The 21396-nt window shown below is 38.0% G+C and overlaps 1 protein-coding gene across 1 annotated transcript in view; it reads left to right on the top strand.

Moving 5' to 3' along the window:
• The window catches only part of EFNB2 (ephrin B2), a 46227-nt gene extending 25557 nt beyond the window's left edge, over nucleotides 1–20670 (top strand). Inside the window, exons 3-5 of the mRNA XM_069879400.1 lie at nucleotides 15450–15542; nucleotides 16302–16415; nucleotides 18018–20670. Of these exons, the coding sequence (XP_069735501.1) occupies nucleotides 15450–15542; nucleotides 16302–16415; nucleotides 18018–18400 (590 nt within the window). The 3' untranslated portion in view covers nucleotides 18401–20670. The remainder of the gene's footprint in view (nucleotides 1–15449; nucleotides 15543–16301; nucleotides 16416–18017) is intronic.
• The last annotated feature ends 726 nt before the right edge of the window (nucleotides 20671–21396 follow it).

Raw genomic sequence — 21396 nt, 5'->3', positions numbered from 1 at the left:
ACCAGTTAGTAGGAGGTGGGCGAAACCTGTGCACTGGCTTTTCTGCAGTTTCAAAGGAGTTAGATACTGATGTGTCTTATTTCTCACACTCTATTGAAAATTGGAGGGCTGATAACTATTTCATGTAATATCTACCATTCTAAATGAGTCTTAATTTCTAAGTTAAAAATACTGGTAATTTTACAAGTGCCCTGAGCAAGTACTTGTAAAATTGGAAATGGAAATGCATTTAATATAAATTAATGTTCACTTCCAGTTATATCCATAACGGTACACATGGTGTGATTATATATAAAACAGGTTGTATGTCACAGAAACTGTGTAAGAATTCATTGTATTAAATACTATATATGTAAATTACTAAATAACTTCTGTGGGACATGCAAAACACCACTTACTGTTTTTTAATATTTGACAAAAAGATAATTAAAATACGTGCTTTCTCTGTTCAGTCAGGGGATATATAAAAAACTTGACATAGCATTTAACTTTGACAAACTTCCTTCTGAAATCCAGTGAGATTTACCCTGGTAAAAGCTGCAAGGTTAGGTGTTGAGAGATAGCTGTATGTAACTGCAGTGAAAATGTGTAGCATGAAATGACCATGCTCAGATAGTTGGCTTTAATGATGAAGTATGCTCAGTACTTAGTGCTGTTTTTAAAAACATCCACTGCAGACAGTTGTAGTGGAACAAATGGCACTGTTACAATTATTACTTGAAAATTATGAGCACAAATGGAGCTTTCTGATACCCTGTCAGTTCTGTCATATCTATGTCATGGATTAGCCCAGAGAATTATTAAGTATGTCTCATTTTCATTAGTTTTGTCTAATTATTTCATTATAGCAATAAGACATAATAGATGTTGCATTTCCTAGAAGATTACAGTATAGTTTGGTTGAAAGAACTTGCTCAGCCTTCAGCCTAATGCTTCAAAAATCACACTGGCCTTGCACTAATACTGAAGTACCTTAGCATATTACTTTTCCTGCTCATTCTGGCATAAACAAATGGCTAATTTATCACTATATTGCTAGCATATTAACTGAGCTGCAGCATGGTTACCCGTACATTTCAATATGTTGGACAAAAATAAAAAAATCAAACCCTGAAAATCCAGACATCCTGAAGCTAAAAATCACTTTTCTATCATTCAGGGAGAAAACAATGAACTCAGTGATCTCAGTCGGTGTCAGAAACACTAGGAGGAGCAGAAAACTAGGCCAGGGCTCAGCTAGGACACCATTTTACAGAGATGCTGGAGCTAGATAGGATTTTAACAGTTTGTGTTCAAAAGCTTGTGATCTGACACTGCCTTGTTCGATGCAAGTTCTGGTAGTCAGGATGTTTACTGTCATTTTTATAGGCAATGTAATACATTTTAAATCATGTACACAGATCAGGCTGTAAATCATTTGTGTACATCTCTATTCCCAGGCCTGTGATTTAACAGGAGTGCTTGAGCCGAGAAGGGGAATGCACTGGGTCTCCCACTGGCTTTGATACTGCGCTTGCTTTCTTTCCTTCTTTCCTTTTTTTCCTCTCTTTTCTCTCTTTTCTTTCTTCTTCTCTCTCTCTTCTCTCTTTGCTCTCTTTTCTCTCTCTTCTTTCTTTTTCCTCTTTTCTCTCTCTTTTGTCTTTGTTTGGGAGTTTTGAATTTTGTCTTGAATTGTTGGGGGGGAGGGGAGAGTTTGAGAGGGTGCTGCGAATTGGAGGCAATGATGCATTTTGTATACCAGCTTTTGATTTTGAATTATTTTAGGATCTTGTATTCCCTGGACTAAGGGGCATCAAACAAGCCTGAGGTGAGAGTTCACTGAACCTAGCGTTTCTACAGTGCTCTTTGTGGCTGCATCTACAGCCTGATCTTATGCTGTTTACGCTGACAGGCTGTTGTCTACCCTTTAAATGTTGCGTGCATCATCATATACCTTTATCATCTTGCCATTATTTGAAAACACATGTTGTTTTTCTAAGGTAATAATATATGGTTTGTGGAGCTGTACTGAACAGTAAAATCTCTATTCCGATTAGAGGGTTAGTAATTTTGGGATGAGGACATAAGACAGCATGAAGCAGCTTCCTGAACCCTGTGTACCTTTAGGGGAAGTGTGATTCTTCAAGCCATAATTTTTATATCATCCAGATGTATTCATAATAGATATAGCAGAAGAACATGTTCTAGACTCAGTACTTCCCTAGGCATATAAAAGATTGAACTTTTCACATTCCACAGTTAACAGTTTTTTAAAAAAATTAAACAGGTAGATTATTTTTCTGATACCTGTTTTCACATTTGATGGTGCTTTAATAAAAAAATAATCTAATCCATTTGGTGAGATGTCCCTCAATATGAGTGTCAGGATCCAAAGAGTTAATTCGGTGAACAGCAGTACTTGGAAAGATGATACTGAATGGTATTGTGAAAGTGAATAAGTGGTATAACAGAGTGTCCTTGCTTTCTCCTCTTTGCTATCATCAATTTTTGGTTCCTGGGAAATTAATAGATTCGTTTTCCTAGAGTTACCTGATTTCTTTTCAGCAGAAGTAGAGAAGGTCAAATGTACTTGAGATCTCAGAAGTGTTAATGTTAGATTATCCTAAATATGCGACCATTTAACTAACATATCATAAGTCTCTAAGGAAATCCTTAATAAGGTGCATGAAGGAAGATATATCATCCCCAACAACATAAATATCTGTGCGAAGGGCGAGGTTAAGCAGTAGAAGAGTGGGCAGATTTGCAACTCTGATGTCTGCATTAAAAAGTGCTTGTATGTCTTTGGATGGTTAGGGAATGAAATATAATTTTCTGATGTTGTGGATTGTTCACAGCGAGCAATGAGCAAGTACTTGGGTTGTTGTGTAACTGCTTCAGTACCTCTCATGTTTATTTTACGGAAGGGAGACTTGTTAACATAGTACTAGCATATATAATATGCCAGAGATGTTTACTTTCAGTGAACAGGAGTTGTCCTGAACTCTTCCCAGCAAACCTGGCCTTTAATCAGAAGGTAAGAAGAGTGTTGTGGTACCCTGGGTTTGCACTGAGGAAGCGCTCTGGGTAAGCCTGCTGAAAGCTGCACCAAAGGGAAGGGAGCATTGCTGCTTGCCTTTGAGCCACCATCATGCTTCTGAAATAGTTTGGCCAAGCAAACACACACCCTGCTCACTTCATCTCTTCTTTTGCATAAGTAAAATGAAGATTAATCAGCATTAAAAAATAAGGCACCTGTAATAGAGTATTTCAAGTTTCACCTGTTTGAAATTTGTAAAAGAATGGCTTGAGACTTGGGAAGGAGCCAAGGAATAGTCCTAGAAAAGGTTCCTCTAAAATCCTTGTGCTACCTGCAACATCATAGCCAGGCTTGCTGAGCTAATGATGCTCATTGGCTTTAACACTGGCAAAATGGAATAAGTGGCTTTCGTTAAATGTTTTTTTGTCAATCTTCAAGTGACCTGTTTACATAATTGGTCTCTTGCTTAAATTAAAAAAACACATATATATATTTGATCCCTGACTGATTCAAAGGTTTATACTGGCTAGCGGTGCTGCATTTTGAATAACTGCTTTAATAGTATGGTGGCTTCTAAAATCAAAACAATCATTCTGAAACTTGAGCATTAGCTGGGTTTGAAAAAATCACGAGGCATTTTTTTTTTCACTTTGTCATTCTGTTACAATTAAACGGCAATAACTGTCTTGAGGAAGAACACATTAAAGGACAGTACAGATTGTGCCCTGAAATATAACTCAACTGGGAAGAATAAATCTCTTTGCGTGGCCAAATAGATTTACATTAAAATGTTATTTTAGTGTTCTGACTGAACAGTTTAAGCACTGGCTAGTCTGGCTGGCTGGGCATTCTGACAACTCTCTTAGGCAGGTTGCAGTCTGCAGCCCCCCGCAGCCTCCCAAACACCTAGTGAGAGCTAACCAAAAGTAGGTTTTCCTTTGTTTGGAGGTTGATTCTGAACTAGCCAAAACCAGGACAAAAACTGCATGAGAATTACAATTCTATTTATTTTCCAACAAAGACATTTTCCATGCTTTCTGTTAAAGCCTGTGGTCCAGGAATCTATTGTTATTTATGTTTTGCTGGTGGTGGTGTTAATGAAAGCCTATGTGATAATAGCCAGCCTGATTCCAGTTATACAAAGATCACATTTTTTTTGCTCTTTTCTCCTCCTTCCTCAGAAAATTAGATAAATGATTTCCTCTTAGTGTAAAATGATATCTAGAGGTCAGTCTTTGACTTTGCTGAGAGTCCGTTAAGGGATGTATCAGCAGTACCACTTAGGTCTTGTTGAATTAAATATAAATACAGCTCATACAAATAATATTATTGGAGGAAAAAAATCATTGTCTGTGCAGCTTCAGATTTCTGACAGGGTCTAAGACTTACAGGATTAATGGAGTCATGGTCCTTTGGGGTTTTGTCCCAGACCACACAGGTCTTGTAAGAGAATAAGGCTATTTTAGATTGATGGACTTTCTTCATATTCGGTGCCATTACCTAGGCAATACCGACCGTTTATCTCCTTTAAAGTAGACAGAGATAGTTCAGCAGGAAATCTGTTATTATTTCTCTATTCCTTAGGGAAGGGAATGAAAGATAGGAATGCTCAGTTTGTTAATTGATGACATCTTGTGAAAAAATACGTTTATCCTCCCCCACACCTTCCAAGTATTTCAGATAGATGGAATCAGAAGAAAATGAAGAATAATTACTCAGACTAGAGAAAGAAGTAGTCAGGAAATACACAGGAATTAAACAGGTTTTAAAATGTCTTAGGAACCTATTTAATTTTTTTAGTAACTATTTTTCTCATTTTTCTAATTCCTCATAAACAATGTATAAATACTGGAAACCACAGATGTACTGTATCACAAAGAAAGATACAATATTCTCGCTTAGAAGCCTTCATGTAGTATAAATACCAACAATAAGGGACCCTTGAGGAGCTTTGCTAAAGTAGGTTAAATCCTGATCATCTGCAAATTGTATGTGTTTTTAGATTCACATATACATCCTTAGTAGGACTGTATGCAGAAGTGGATTGGGTTGAGTTTGTATTTTATGCTTTATATGCAGAGTATGAGTAACTGTTTAAATCCAGGGGGTGTGAACTGGGGAGACATGCCATTCTAAGAGGAAAGTATCTGTCTAAACTGAAACTTATAAGCGCAGCAGCATGCTGAGACACATTTAACTTTCATTTTGTACTTAAGTTTGGTGATGAGCATTTATCTCATCAAGTGGGATGATTAGTCTTTATTTTATGCACTTGCTTGTATTGTATCTGTTACATAATACAGTATTTTAAGTACTAAAATAAAAGACCAGGAACTGCCTAAGCAGTTATAAAGGTTTAAATGACATTAATTTTAAATATTTGAAATTATTTGTCTCATTAAAGTCTTTACATAGCTGGATTATCTGAGAACTGCATTAGCTAAAACACAGAGTTGAAATGGTTGAGAAAAGAGGGTTAAATATCAGTTTTGACTTTTTTTCCTGACTTCAGTCAATCCTAGAAATTTTGGAGGAAGAATATTTCAGGATTTATTTCTGATAAATGAGACTATAAAACCTAAGCCCTAATGGGCAGTCTTCCAGTTGCTTTTTTCTTCAGTCCCAAGGAAATAATGCAAATATTTCCTAAGGTAAAAGCAGGATAAGGCTTAAGATGGTCTTAGCTGTTCTTGGAGAAGAGTTCATATTAAGCTGATAAAGTTGATTTTAAAAAAAGTGTTTGGATCTTTGTTAGCATGATTTATGTATTTTCTGTTCAGTAGATGAAGACAGCAGGAATAACTAAACTGCAGCAGCAGACTAGTTCTTAAATGCTCCCGGAGCTGCTGTGAGAGAAACAAGTCTGAATCCAAATCCTTCCAGGACAACTGAGAAGGATTTCTTTTTCAAGCGTTCTGCATTAGCATGAAATGTATTAGACCGCAGCGGTGGAGAAAGGTGGGATTGATCGCAGAATCACAGAATGGCTGAGTTTTTGTGGCACCTCTGAAGATCTAGTCCTCTGCTCAAGCCTTTGCTCAAGCAGACTCGGGTGCACACAGTTGCCCAGGACCACTGAGTTTTGAATGTCTCCAAGGTTAAAGACTGCACAGCCTGCGTGGACAACATGGGCCAGGACTGTCACGTTCACATTTGATAAGGTTTTCTCAGTTGTAAACAAGATTCTCTGTATTTCAGTTTGTGCCCATTGCTTCTTGTCCTGTTACTGGGCACCACTGAAGAGAGTCTGGCTCTCTTACTTCCCCCACCAGTTTTTATTTATATGTGTGCATAAGATCCCTCCAAGCATTCTTTTCCCCAGGCTGAAAAGTCCCAAGTCCTCGGTGTCTTATGCTATAGAGATGCTCCGTTTCCATCATCATCTCCATGAGCGTTTACAGGACTTGCTTTTGTAAGTCCATGTCTGTCTTGTACTGGGTAGCCTGTGACTGCACCCAGCACTCCATCTGTGCCTCAACAGTGCTGGGCAGAGGGGAAGGATCACCTCTGTCTGCCTGCTGACAGTACTCCGCCAAATGCAGCCTAGGAGGTTGCCTACCTTTGCTGCAAGGGCGTGTTGCTGGCTCATGGTCAACTTGGTGTCCACAAGGACCCCAAATGCCTTTTCTACAAAGCTGCTTTCCAGGTGTTTGGCCTTGTCTTGTGCTGAAACTTGATTCCACTTGCTGCCCAGAGACTGCCACAGCAGATTCGCTAGTAGAATGAAGACATTAATTAAATAATTCGTGTCACGAAAGAAAAAAAAAGAGAACTTAATAATGTTATGCTATTGAAACACTAGTAAAATATTAAAAACTGTATGAACATAATTATTAGAATTATTGGTTCTCCTGTCTAGTTACAGCTTTCAAAATTTCACGTACTGGAGGATTAATATACCCGTCCCATTGGAGTTTCTTAAAATGAACCAAGATGTGCCTATGTGATAATTTCTAAAGAAGCTAAATCCCTTGATTTCTTACGGCAAGTATTTGAACTAGTGGTTCTGCAGCACCTTGGAAATTCAGATTGCTTTATTTCTGCAATGTTCCATCATTAAATTTTACTCCGTGGGTATTTTAAATTACTAAACATAAATGCAAGCATACTGCAATCAAAACAGTGCTTAACTTCTGATCATTTTTGCCAAGTGCACAGTCATCCAATGGTATCATAATTGATCTTGGTGCTGAGGTGCCAAACTCTGTGTTGCTGAAGGATAGTTAGATGATGTAGATAGCTTTTTGTGTTTTGCAATAAAACACACTTTTGTTGTGCTTGATGTAAAAGCAGGAGATGAAGGTATTCTTTTATTGAAGCAAACATGTGGAAAATTGCTCTAGATTGTTACAGTACAGAGCATCTCCCCTGAAAGGAATGAGGTTCATCTATAGGGCAAACTCTGACTGTGGCACTTTATTGGGGTTACTCCTGGACTCTGTGTGGTCAAAGCAAATAATGTTGTGTCCATCTAAACTGTTGTAAGCATGAGACTGGCAGATTTTCTCATCTGTAGTGTTATATTCTAAACTGTCACTAGGCATTAACTCAGTCACTGGTGAAGTCCTACCACCTAGAGATGAACTCTGCCTCAAAATGATGTTTTCCACTTCAGTGCTACTCGTATAGCAATTACTGGGTCATTAATATCATTGCATGCAATTAGTGACAGTAGAATGAGCAAGAGTTTTGTTATTTATTTAATATGAACTTTCACTATAACCCTTTCTTATCCAAGTGCTACAGACAGAAACCGGAGAGATTTTCAGGGCAGATGAGCATCCTTAAAGAATGGCATTGAGTTTATATGATACAGAAAATAGGTTCTCATTTAATGTTAAAGGTTCTGCTTTTATTTCCAGGAAGCCTGCTTGTCGTTAGCAACAATCAGTGTAACCTGAGTGCTAACTAATTCTATTAGTTCTGTTCAGCTGAACTGATAAGCAAAGCTTGCTGGGGTAGTGGGAAGATATTTCTCCCCATGCATGAAAGACTCATATCAATAGTGTGCCAGGAGAAAGGATAAACTTACGTAAAATACCTGTTTGTGCTTGGTGAAGTTAACTAGCTAGTAATGTGTTTTAAATGCATACTTTGTGATATAAACTGAATACATCATAATTAGGGGGCTTACATATGCCACAGTTACTTCAGCGCTCACAAATATGTAATTTGTTTATGTAAACTAGAAGCAACCATGTGTGCAGTAGATCATTATCTGACAACATTTCTCAGAGTATGTGAAATATAGAACTGAAGTACTTTTAGAAATGCTTAACTGCAATGAAAGGCTTAAATTGTCATTCATAGTGACACAGTATCGAGATTTTAAAATTTATTTATTTAATTTTATCTCTAAATCATTCCAAGAGAATTTTGAAAAGGGCCACTTGGCAGCAGTGAAACAAGTAGGATTTTGTTGTGAGTGAGTAGATGCTGTGACCTTCTGTAATGGATAATAATTCAGCAAATAATTTACTGCTTAGTGCACTTCAGCTGTGGTATTCCTTAACCCCGAGATAAAGTGGTGCTGTTTTTAAAATGATGAGCAGCAGAAACCAGTTGCGGCTCAGTTTTTTGATGCTTTTTAACTCCATCTTGCTTGCTGTCACTTTTTCCCATTATGGAAAGACTGGGTTGACATAAAGGGCTGTTTTCTACCACCATATTCTTGTGGTATGTTGCTGGGTTTCCCTGTAATTAAGGGAATAATTCGGAATATAGGAAAGGGGGGAAACTTTACCAGAACTCTCTCTGTATTTTGTGTTCAGTACCTGGATTTCCAGAGGTGTGCCCGTAGTTAAAAAGTTAGTGTATAGCATGCAGTATTACAGCACAGAACTGATTGGTGCTGTCTTGCTTGTGTCCTCCACATTGCACCACCCTGCCCCCTCACAAAAATATTGGAGCAGTAATAAAATATATCCCTTTCTTGACATATGAAAACAAGTGGAGAATTTTATATAAAATTTAATATAAAGACCCTTATATCATGAGTTCCAATCTAGGTACCGCAAGTCACCATTCACATTTGGACAAGATACGTTTTAGAGCAGTGGTTGGAAAAATGACTCACAAGTTTCACTGCAGAGCCTTTGCCTTCTTCCATGCAAGAAGAGGCATGTTTTTTATTTTACTTCATTTTGTTCTAGTTTTAGCTTGACTAGGGAGGGCATTGCTGCTTACTTGCTGTGCAGAATATAATTTGTGGATCCTGTTTAGATATAAATCCTGAGACCTACAATATAGGACTTAATCTAAAAAACAACAAGGATGAGAAGTGGAAAAGAAGAATTCTGTTCCTTTCCATCACTTAGAACTTTTGCTTCGACTGTGGCTAGAGAGAAATAAGGCTCGTTTCAAGAGTGTTTATAAACACTCCATAAGGTTTAATTTATGAAAAAGCATATCTTAATTGGAAGAAATGTGTGGAACAAGACTGAGAGAATGAGAGTTGCTGAATAGTCTTTAGGTTGAGAAGGTCATCAAAATTCTGCTGCCACCTTGACTTTGCAAGTAGGACAAATAAAAAAACAGACATATTAGAAAAATTTAAAATTATTGGTAAACCGTCTCTATACATTTTTTCATTACTGTCTTGGTGTCCTATATTAAATTAATTGAGCAAATTCCTCAGGTTTTTTATCTTGTTTTTATTAAAGATCCTTTCTTTGTCTGTGTAAGATCAGTAGGAAAGTTAGTGTGTGATTTTATTGTTCAAGGATAGAATTAAACAGAGGAGGTCTCCAGTCTGTAGGCAGAAACATAGACAACACCTCTGTGTGACTATTCATAGTGTTTTAAGTTTTAGTGCCTGTGATACAGGCTTGGGACTACTGATAGTTAAATTTTGCAGGAAAAATTCATTTTTTAAAAAAGTGAAGGTTTCAGTATCAGTCTCATTTTTTGTCACTACAAGCAAGGGTAAACCGTTAGTTGCCAGTAGCTGAAATTAGTGTATTTATCTTCTCTCTAAACTTTCCGCAGCACACTCAATGTAGTGTTTGCCAAGTTACCTGTTCTTTGGTAAGTAGCCTGAGCAATTTTTTTTGTTGTTTCAGATCTTCATGTAGATCTGGCATTGCTACTAAGTAGGAAAAATAAAAAGCATTTAATTTCATTTAATTAAAACACTCTTTCTGTTACCTCATCTGCCTTGTTCCTCCTCCCTGGCTGGTCTAGAAACAAACTCTATGTTGTTATCCATGATTTGTGGTTTCACAGTGTGTGATTTCTGGTGTTCTTAAACCTGTCCCATAAATTTAGATAATTTATGGGAAAGAAGAATTATTTATTCGGTGCTTTGCTAAAAGAGTCATTAAAGGGACCAAAAGCAGATGAAAGCTGTCTGAGCACAAATACACGATGCCTGGCCAAAATAGTGTTCTATTATTTAATAAAATAAAAAACCCTCAAAAGCTTTATATGTGCTTAGTAATCCGGTGAATGCATATGAGATCAAGTGCAGCTTTGCTTTAAGAATAACTTCTTACTACTGTTGGATCTGAAGCTTTTGTGGATTTTTGCTGCTGTTCAGGCTTTTCAATTCTGTTTTTAAGCTCAGCCAGGGAAAAGTGAAGATGGGTAGGGTTATTTGATTTTGTTTAGCTCTGATTTTGAGAAACCTATTTTCTGATGCTGAATTCAAGCAGTTTTTAAGAAAAAATGGTGAAAATCTCTACTATTGGACAGTACTGATCTACTCCAAAGAAACCTCTAATTCTCATTTTTCTCTTAACGGATCCACACCAGCAGCAATTAATTCTTGATGACCTTGTCAATGATGTACCTTTGATAAATTGCCAAATGCCTTGTATTGTCCAGCAAACTAAGGGGAGACAAAACCAGTTTTGCCCTTGCCTATCAGTTCACATCAGTCATTCATTTCTGTAGTCTGTGGTTTAAGGTCCATTTAGTTTTCACAGGAAAATTAAGTACAATGATCATAATTTCTCTTTTCAGCCATGTAGTCCATTTCATATTCAAGCTTTAGAAATAAATGTATTATAAAGTCATGTTGGTTCAAAGGATGTGACATTTAATTTGCAAGTTGGTAATGTTTTTCATAAGCCTAAAACATAAAAGTATGGATAATAATTGTGTCAGATTTTTGTCTACTGGTGTTTGCTTTTAAGTAATTGTGATGGCATTTTTTCATTTTGAAACGTATGTTTTTAAGTGTAAAGGAAGTTGAATTTTTGTGACTATGCCTTCATTTCTAATCTCTTTGTGAATGAGAAGCTATGTACAGGCACAAATCCAGCAGCTTAATTCTGCATCTGATTAGAGCAATGTTACCAACCTGATAGGTTGAAAACAGCCAAGATCCGTGCAGTGGCTTAGCCTCCTGGGAGGCAGAGTAATAACAATCAAATGAAGACATATTAAAATGTAATATTACTTCCTTTCCATGGGGACTGTATAAGAATCATAGCCAGGAACAATTCTTGTCAGCTGACTCTGTTTCGCTCCCTGATTTCTTGCCTCTGCATTTATGACTAATGTGTTTTGTACAAAAAACAACACTAGTTAAGTTTTAATAAATATAAAACATGACATATTGATTCACACAAGTGCCAGGGTTTTGTAGGGTTTTTTTTGTTTGTTAGTTTGTTTTTAATATTTTGAAGAATGGAAGACAGGGCTGGAATGAAATTCTTTGGTCTGCATAATTTTATTTCCTCTTGTATGAGGGAGAGGATATGTTAAGGTGGTGTTTTATGACGCTGAAAATGTATATTAGATTATCTAAACTAGGAATGTATCCACAGATTCCTAACTATAATTTCCTAAAAATTTGGTTTGCTCTTAAAATTGAAGCCCCAAACTTACAATCCTTATAAAATTGCAGCTGTTGTTACATTCAAGACATTGAGATATTTACTGTGTGTCCATGTATATGGACCTCAAATATAATGTTTGACTGAATGCTGTAAGGATTGCGTATAAATTATTGCAGGTCTATCAGAAAGTCTTAAAATTAAAAGAGATTTTAGAGCAATTATATGTTTATTTGTGGGTGTGAATAAACTGTTGAGTAAATAATTTAGTGTGCTTTTGACTGTGATAATTAGGTCTCAGAATATCAGAGGTAGCTATCCATCAGAAGATTTTGAAATATTTTGCTACCTGTTTAGCAACTTCATACTTACTTCTAGTTTCCTATTTGTTGCTGTATTAATACAAAGTGAAGTGTGGGATCCTGAGAACATTTAATACTCATGAGAAATTTTGTATTAATCATTAATTATGTTAGTTAATATTAATGTTTAGGTAGTATTTAGTCTTCTTACCGCAGGACCATGTATGGTAGTTCGCGCATGAGTAATTGCCTCTAAAATATAGCCATATTTAGACCTAAATATAAAAATTCTGAAACCTGCTTTTTTTATATATACACATATCAAAATTATATGGATGGAAGGTCTAAAATTTGATCATATAAGCACAACAGAGGGTAATATTTCCATTTTAGGTGCAAGGAATTTGTGCTATGTTTCTATGTTTACAGTCAAAACTCTCTGTCAGAGATGCTATTTTTTTTTTTAAACGCCCTTTCAGTGTGAGCAGAGGTCCAGATACAGGGCTACCTTCCTGCTGAAGTGTGAGTGCAGTGGAGGAGCTTACATGATAGCAGGTATAATTTTCATTTGGAGATCAATATAGAAAGGCAGCAGCAAGTGTTTGAGGAATATTTTGTACTCGCTTTCGTGTTTAACTTCTGCACACTAAACTGTCAAGGGGCATTAGCAGTATGAAACTGTGTTTTCTCTGATGTCCCAGATTGCTTCTTTTTCTATGTGCAGCTTTTCAAAGCTTGAAACGATGTGTTTAAAGCTACCCACTTTCTTCCTGGTACACTAGGGATATATGAGGTTATATTTTGATAGTCTTAATGAATTTTGAAAAATAATTTCCTCCAGTGGCCTTGGGTAATTGGCGGTTTAATTACAGGGAGAAGCCGAGATGGAAACATTGCTTTGTCACTGAAATGCTTCTCTTTGAAAATTCCCCATTCTTTGGGACATAGCAGTCTACTCTGTACTATAACTTAGGCTTTCCAAGAACCCCTTGAAGAACTATGGAAAAAGTGAATACTTCTGCAGATTCATTCATCTGACATCAAAGCTATTGAAAGCATTCTTTTAGCAAGCAAGCAAGGCACTTGTGTAGCACACAGCTAGAATTATTGTACGTCTGGGCCTTCCTGTTTGGAGACTATATTTGAAGTAATTTTGCATTCTTTTTGCCATGTTACTTTCTTATTCTGTACTGAGGTCAGACTGCATCCTTTGCATCGTATTGAGATGTCCTGCTTTGTGCATTACATGGATAGGCCTTTAAAGAATAAAAAGGCACTGATGTTCAGAAGCAGGAGTATTATTCAGGTAGAATCAAGTAGAAGGTGTTTAAGGAGATGTGAGACCCCATCACCTCGATTAAAAAACAAAGAATAACAAAACCCACAAGATTAAGTCGGTGTTTATTAGTTGTACTTTCAGTTGATGCTTAGCTTTGGTATTTCTATTTACTGTTTTTTTTCCCTTGTCCTTGTGCTGGTACATTGGCAAATAGGTGATAAAAAACACTTTCAGCAAAGACACATTTGATTTATGTGCAGAACTGGTTCTTAGTATTGATTTTTTTCCCTCAGGAAAAAAAAAAAACCAAAAGAAAACAAAACTATATGTCTCCATTATTTTCTGAGCCTGGCAATGCAGTGGCACATTTCAGATCAGCTTTTATCTTAAATTACTCATTGTGCTCTTTTATATTTTAAAAAGTCTTTTCTGCAAGTTGAGGAAAAAAGTAGTTGCATGTACAACCATTGTCATGTTTTTAGGGGGGGAGTTATGGGGGAAACAAGAGGAGGAACTGGGAGGGGCCACATAAGAAGGGAATTTTAGGAAAAGAAGGCACAATTTGGGAATTTTGTATGGTGGCTGTAATTCAAGTTAGTCACAAAAGAGGCAGAAGTGGAACAAAAACAAGAAGTAGATCAAAGGCTGGGAAGCAGGGTTCAGCGGTATGGGGTTTATATCTTTACAGCTAGGGAGAAGATTAGAGCAAGAAAAATACTGCCATGGGGCTAGGAAGACATTGTGAAAGAAAAAGGAAATATACATAGGCTGCATTTGAAAGAAAATCCCCAAGAAAGGCAGAAGAGAAGGAGCAAGGAGCGGGAATTAAAAACAAAGGTCTGAACAGTGTGAAGCCCTGGTTGAATTAGAACTGGAGCTGAAAGGAGAGGGGCAGAGGCAGGAAACTGCTGCTTAAGCAGTTCACCACACCCACAACAAGCAAGGAACTCAGTTATCTTCCATTTTCTGCTTTTAATTCAGCTAGTGGCCCAGTGATGGCACATGCATCCGCTCATACATATATTTTGGGCCTTGGATAAACAGCTCCAAGAAATGATGGTGAAATTTGCAGTCCCAGGACAACCAGGGTGGGAAAACACCTGACACATTCCCTAAAGAGTAAAGCCAGAGTCCACTGTTGGTGGATATGCCTTTGGCACTGTGGGCAGGGTGCCAGCGGACACGCCAATGTGCTCGGTGTCCGGTGTGGTGCACAGTAGTGACAATACCCTGGGCTCACATTTTCCAGACGCTGTTGGGGGTTTACAACCAAGTGCTGGCTTGCATGGCAGGAGTGGTGCAACCCGTAGACCATCAGTCAACATGGATTCTCCAAGGGAGTTGTGCTTCACGCATAAATTGCATTGCAGTGTCAGCTTGTGGCTGGATTGTTCCAGCCAGCACCTAGATAAGCAAGAACAATATAAACGCAGTAGAAAGCACATGTTTGTTTGTATGAGCTAAAAGGTTTCCGTGAGAATAGAGCGTATTCCCCCCCTGCCACCCACCCCCACAAAGGCTTCTCAATGCTGAGAAAAGTGAGGTTGTACTTTAAAATATTAAATGGTTTTCCAATCAGTGCAGAATCTCAGCTTTCACCTGGGTCTTTTGTATGCGTTCACTCCTTCCAGCAGGAGATTTGTAATAGAGGAAGCAGGTGTAACGTGGTGATTATAAAGATATTGTTGGGAAAAAAAGGGTGAATTTCCAGTGCTTTGCTCCTCTGGGCCTGTCAGGGCTTCCTTTTCAGCTGATTCCATCACCTTTTAGCAAGATGCTGTGTTTTCATCCAAGTCAGTCAGTCAATTGTGCATAGAAAAAAGGCTTGCTGGGTAAATTTGAAACCTTGATAACACACTCCTCCATTTGTATATATTCTATGGCTTACCAATATATTCATTCCTTTGGCTTTCAACATTTCACAACTTTCCATAGGTCAGCCCAGGAACAGGTCTTGGTAGATGAAAAGATTGCTTCTTTCAGATACTCATGTTCACATCACTTTACCTGTTGATTTCCTGATTTTTATTTATTTTTATTTTTTTATTTTTTCTTTTATTTTTAATCAGCAACATCAAATGGGTCTTTGGAGGGCCTGGATAACCAGGAGGGAGGGGTGTGCCAGACAAAAACCATGAAGATCCTCATGAAAGTTGGACAAGGTAAAGACCATATGCTGTTTCATGAAATCACTTTGATCAGTCTCAGTGTCCTTTTAATTTTCAGGCTTCTTTTAGCAGTGTAGAGCTGTGAGCCAACCAAGTCTAGTGTGGTCATTCCTTTCTTATAGTCTGAAAGCAAAGACTATTTTCTCTTCCTTGGCTATTAACAGATTTCTACAGAAGGAGGGTTAGTGTAATAAGATCTCTTCTTTGGAAAGGTCCCTAGAAGGAAAGGTCATCTGGTAGTAGTGTATTTCAGTCATTTTTATTTTTATTTTAAAGACAAAAAGCCACAACTCTGCTGTTCAAAATTATTTAAAATACATGAAAGGAGGGAAGCTAATATTTCTATAGATTGCTTGTTATGAATTCTGATTACAGAGAGGGTTTTGTTCGTTGTCTCTTTTCACATATAGATAACCTATTGTGCAAGAAGAAAGCATTATTCTTCTAAGTAGAAGTTGGTTTAGTAGTCAATCAGCTTCCTCAGTTAAACTGAAATGTCATCTGCAAAGCTTTCCTTGTCTATTACAGGACTCCCTATAGTTTCTGCAGATGGCCTCACAATTTAAACCTCTGAAAGAACTAATATAATCATTTTGCTTTAAAAGGAAAATTATGTAGTTATATGTCCCAGACTGTTGCATAAAGATTCCTCTGTTGAAAGCTGTTGATGTCTCATGAGGTACCTAGAGCCAAATTACAGAGATCTATACCATCAAGCGCAGAAGCTGCATGAGTCATCTTTCTCTCCCCCAGATCCTAACTCAGCAGGGCTGCCCCGGCACACGGATCCCACCAAGCGCCCCGAGCAGGAACCTGGCACCAATGGGAAGAGTTCCACCACGAGCCCCTTTGTGAAGGACCACTCAGGTAGGTGTGGCAGGGCTCCTGTCTGGGAGCTCTGGTGGAGTCTTCTCCTTTGTCCCCCAGTGCATTTTATTTTACCACTGAAATGCCAGAAGAACAAATGTTTTCATGCTGCGATGAAGCAAATTCCAGTTCTGATGCTCTGGTGGATAGTGTTCTGTAGCTGCAAGTTCTGGTAACAGCTGCTCGTTCCCCTCTTCCACTCCACAGTAGAAGTTAATTATATCTTGTGAGAATATCACTCATTTACAGGAAAACTTTTGGATAGGATATTCACTAAGCAGCTTTACGATGGTAAATGCTGCCTTACATTTAATACTCTGGCAGATGAACGAGTCTTTCTGTCTTTCTCTTCCCGTATAATACATTATCAAGTGGTTCTCGACAGCCATTTATAAAGTTTATTTGAAGGCATCTATAATTAATGTTCTGCTCTTTTAACTGACCATATAAAGTCTACATACGACTGGCTGGTCTTTCACCAAATTTAAAGATTTTATTTAAAACAAAAATTATCTAAACAAGATAAACGGATTGTTCCGAAAACATATATTCAGGATGCATTTCAGACAGGTGAACAAAAGAACCAAACCCCGAACTCTTAAGACCCGAGATTTGGAAGAAAGTCCAGTGAATGTTGTAAAGCAAGATTTGCTGACAGTGGATTCTGGGATTCTCAACAGCGGCTGCAAGTTTTCCTTGCTAGCTCTGTCATTAGTAACTGGGCTAATGAATCTTTTGTATGGTGATCACTAGGCAGGTGTCAGCCATTCCCTGTGGAGATTCCAGTAGGAAAAGTTCACAGTTCTGTGGACATAGCATCTGCAGCATTCTTCCACCTGTGAGTGAGCATCAAGAGAGGAAACTCTTCAACATTTTCAAGTGAGAATGTGTCAAGTGAGCGCTTGTTTAATTTTTGTGACAAATAATATGACAGTGTGATGGCAACAGATATTCAACAGGCAGTTCAGTGTGTGAGCTTTTTGTGACTGCTAAATACATGCTGTTGATTTCTATTAAGTAAATGTAAGTTAATACAAACAGATATGCCATAGGCATTTTCCCTGTCTTCTGCACTGCCTCAAGCTCCTTTGTTTCATGTGCAAGCAAGAGCAGTCCACATAAAGAGGCACTAAGGACGGTTTTACTTAGATCAGTATGCAAAAGATAAAATAGCAGAACACCACTGTGACACTCAACAGTACCAGTTGTCCTGAGAATCGTCATTTCCCTGTGTTATTTTCCCCTCACAGTCCTATCCCACTCCTCTCTGCTGCCCAGGGCTGGCCGACATCTGTTAAAAGATGCAGTATGCATCAAAGGCTGCCTTGTCAGTGCCAGTCCTCCCTGCTGATGGATGATGATGTATGAAACAGGGTGATTTGGGAGCAGCACAAAAGTGAGACCAACAGACACAAAGTCTTGTTTAATATTGATTGCTGACTTCGGCTGTTTGCATTTAGCTATCTAACAGGGTAATTGGTTTGTCAGAGTTTAGCTGTCAGTTAATTCTTCCAGTCTTGCTTACTCTACACATTTTTAAGCAGCATAAATGGGTCACAGGATGGCAATAACTTTTGTCTGTTGTATTTCCATTCTTTCCAGGTTCTAGCACAGATGGCAGTAAGGCTGGGCATTCCAGTATACTGGGTTCAGAGGTGGCCTTATTTGCAGGGATTGCATCAGGGTGCATCATTTTCATCGTCATCATCATCACTTTGGTGGTTCTTTTGTTGAAGTACCGGAGAAGACACAGGAAGCATTCCCCGCAACACACGACAACTCTCTCACTTAGTACGTTAGCCACCCCAAAACGCAGTGGCAACAACAATGGTTCTGAGCCCAGTGACATTATCATTCCTCTAAGGACTGCAGACAGTGTCTTTTGCCCACACTATGAAAAAGTCAGCGGCGACTATGGACATCCGGTGTACATAGTTCAAGAGATGCCTCCTCAGAGTCCAGCAAACATTTACTACAAGGTCTGAGAAACACAATCAACTCTGTGGTGCAGTTGAGTCATAGAGGAAACTCACTGGTCAAATGCTTTCTGTTGGGGTTTGTGATGATGCCTTGTGCACTAGCATTGACTCAAGCACAGGGCAGGAGAAGGCGACAGCTCTTTCTCCGGGATCTGATGCAAGCTGGACAGCTTACCTAGTCTGTAGAATTCCTGTCTCGGTGAATAAGTATTCACTAAAAGCTGGAAGACTTTTATGTAGAAGATGCCCATTCTGATTGCTGTACTCTTGTTACATTCATCATCCTCAAAGCCATGTGCTGTGGGCGTTCAGGCATGTACAAAAGCCAAGGGAAGATGGAGTGATCCTTGGATGTTAATCGCTCTAGGCATCCTAGTAAGGTGCTCTAGGATATATCAAGCTTGAAATGCAATCTTCTGACTTTTGTGTGTCTTGGTGCGTACTGGATTTGTCACAAAGACAAAGGTGTCTAAGTAAGACTTGTTAAAGTTCTCTTGCTTTTAGTCCATCACTGTTCCATTTGTTTCTGTTATCTGGGGCTCTGCCATCCTTCACATAAGATTTCCTTTCACTCCACCTCCTGAATCACTAATGGAACATTAATGTTTGGAGATCCACATTCCATCCATCTGCTACAGCAGCCTCAGTTGAATGGGTAATGCATTTATAGAAATTGTGTTTGATAGTAAGGAGCCTTCCAGCCAAAAAGTTAGGCTGTCAACAAAGTCGAGAGCAGGACTGGGTGGTGGAGGGAAGGGCTGACTGCAGTTGCAGTTGAATAATGCTGCCTCAAAAACAGAAGCTGGGAAGAAAAAAAGAAAAAAAACCCAACCCATTTAGATAGCACAGCACTTTGGTATGCTAAGTTTTAAGAAGCAAGTAGGAGACACAATATCACACACAGTGGATTAGGGCTGCATTTGAAGGATTTCATGGTTATCAGATACCAGTGTGCAGAAAAAAAAAAATTAGTACCTTCAATACAGTAGAACAAAGGGTATCATTAGTAAGTGAACAAGCTTGGAGAGGACAAGGCAATAGCAGGCCGCTGAGGATCTGTTAGGGCAGGGCTGTTGTGGTACTGGCAATAAAATATACAGCTTTGAAGCTGTAGCAAAAATGTAGTCTGCTTCAGATGACTTTCAAGCAGACTCAGCTGCTATACTTTCACATACTAAACACAGGGAAAGCATTTAAGAAAATAGCAGATAGCCAAATCTGACTAGATGATTATCCAATAGGTCAAATGAGCTGTAATTCTATCACTGGTAAAGCTGTTAAAAAAAACCAACCGAACACCTTTCTCATCTCTAAAAGTAAAACAGAATTTCTTTCTGACTAAGCCTTTTGAGACTTTGGTTTATTGTACTGCTGTCCCTGCACAGTGAGTGTCGGTAGTGTGACTGACACAGCCATTCATTGGTGCTCTGTTGCAAAGTTAAAGCACATATGGCAAACCTCTTGCAGTCCATAAGAATAAAATAAATTATGACACTGAGATGGAGAAGGAAGATATGTCTTATTTATAATAAGTGTATAGAACATAAGGGATATAAAGTGAGAGTTTTTCTTTCTTTTGTTCTTTCTTACTTTTTTTTGTTTTGTTTGCTTTTTTACTAATATATATTTTGAGATTGCACAGAATCTACACCAGAAGATGTGAAATCCATTTGCGGCAATTAAATAGTCTTAACTTGTCATAATTTTACATACATATGTGTGTGTGTATATATGTATATACACACACGTGCATGTTTATATATGCATATATGTGCATATATATACACATTTTAAAAATCAGGAAACTGCTTCTGGGAAAAACGTTAGCCATCCAAAACCAAGAATGGGAGCATATTAAAAAAAATAATCTGAAGTATCTCATAAAAGAAAAGTAGGAAATGTAAGGCCCAAAATATTAGGAAATCAGTGTTATTCCATCATATAATTAACAATGACAAGGTGTGCCGGCATTTTTTTGCTATGTTGTATTTTCCCTTGCTTTACGGGCTGTTATGTTCTGTAGATTTCGTTGAGGTTCATGGGGCGGGATTCAGCTTAAAAGTTTTCTCTTTAACATGGGTATTTCCCTAAAGCTCCCACCCTGGGGACGAAATAAAAACCATCTACTTTTATATGTGCTATGCAAATAGACATTTCTAACATAGTCATGTTACTATGGTAACACTTTGCTTTCTGATTTGGAAAGAAAATGTAGCAACAGCATTTTGGGGTTCTCGGACCTCCAGTGAGCACCTGCAAGAAAAAACAAAATACAAGGAAGAAAAAATCTGTCATAGAAATGATTGCTTTCTCTGTTTCCTGAACCTGAAAATGATGTTGGTCCAAAAGAGAGAAACAAAACAAAAAAAAAATCCCAACCCATGGTTCTGTGGAAGGTTACCATGGTGACTAACTACAGTACATATGTAATTCTTTTCAACAACCCTTCCTTTCTGTGAATCTATCCATACAAGGTTCTTTTGTAAGTCATTAAGTTTTTCTTTTGGGGGGGGGGGAGGAAAAAGAAGGGTTTACTGACACTGATTTTTATTAAATCCAATCTATGCTTCATCAGTTGGCTACATTCTAGCTATGTACTAAACTGTGAAAAAAAGACAGATTAATTGCTCAAGAGCAACCTGCAACCAATTGAAAAAAAAAAAAATACTGTGCGTCTGTTTTGTGTCTGGTGCATAATTATGACAATCTACCAACTGTTCCTTTATTTGACGTTGGTCCAGCTTTGAAAAGTTACTGTAAATGCCTTGCTTGTATGATCATCCCTAGTCACCCAACTTGGAATTTGCACCATCATGTCAAAGTGAAGATGCTGTAAATAGGTTCAGATTTACTGTATATGGTTTGGGATGTTACAGTAGCCTTATTCACCTTTTTAAATAATAATAATAAAAAAAAACCCTACATGAAATCAAGACAAAAATGGCTTTTCTTAACCAGATTGTGTATATAGAGCAATGTTGGTTTTTTTATAAAGTCTGAGC

Source organism: Phaenicophaeus curvirostris, chromosome 1 (genome assembly GCF_032191515.1).
Source record: "Phaenicophaeus curvirostris isolate KB17595 chromosome 1, BPBGC_Pcur_1.0, whole genome shotgun sequence".
NCBI classification, from domain to species: domain Eukaryota; kingdom Metazoa; phylum Chordata; class Aves; order Cuculiformes; family Cuculidae; genus Phaenicophaeus; species Phaenicophaeus curvirostris.
The sequence above is the reverse complement of the archived record's forward strand: the minus strand, read 5'-3'. Positions and strand labels throughout refer to the sequence as shown.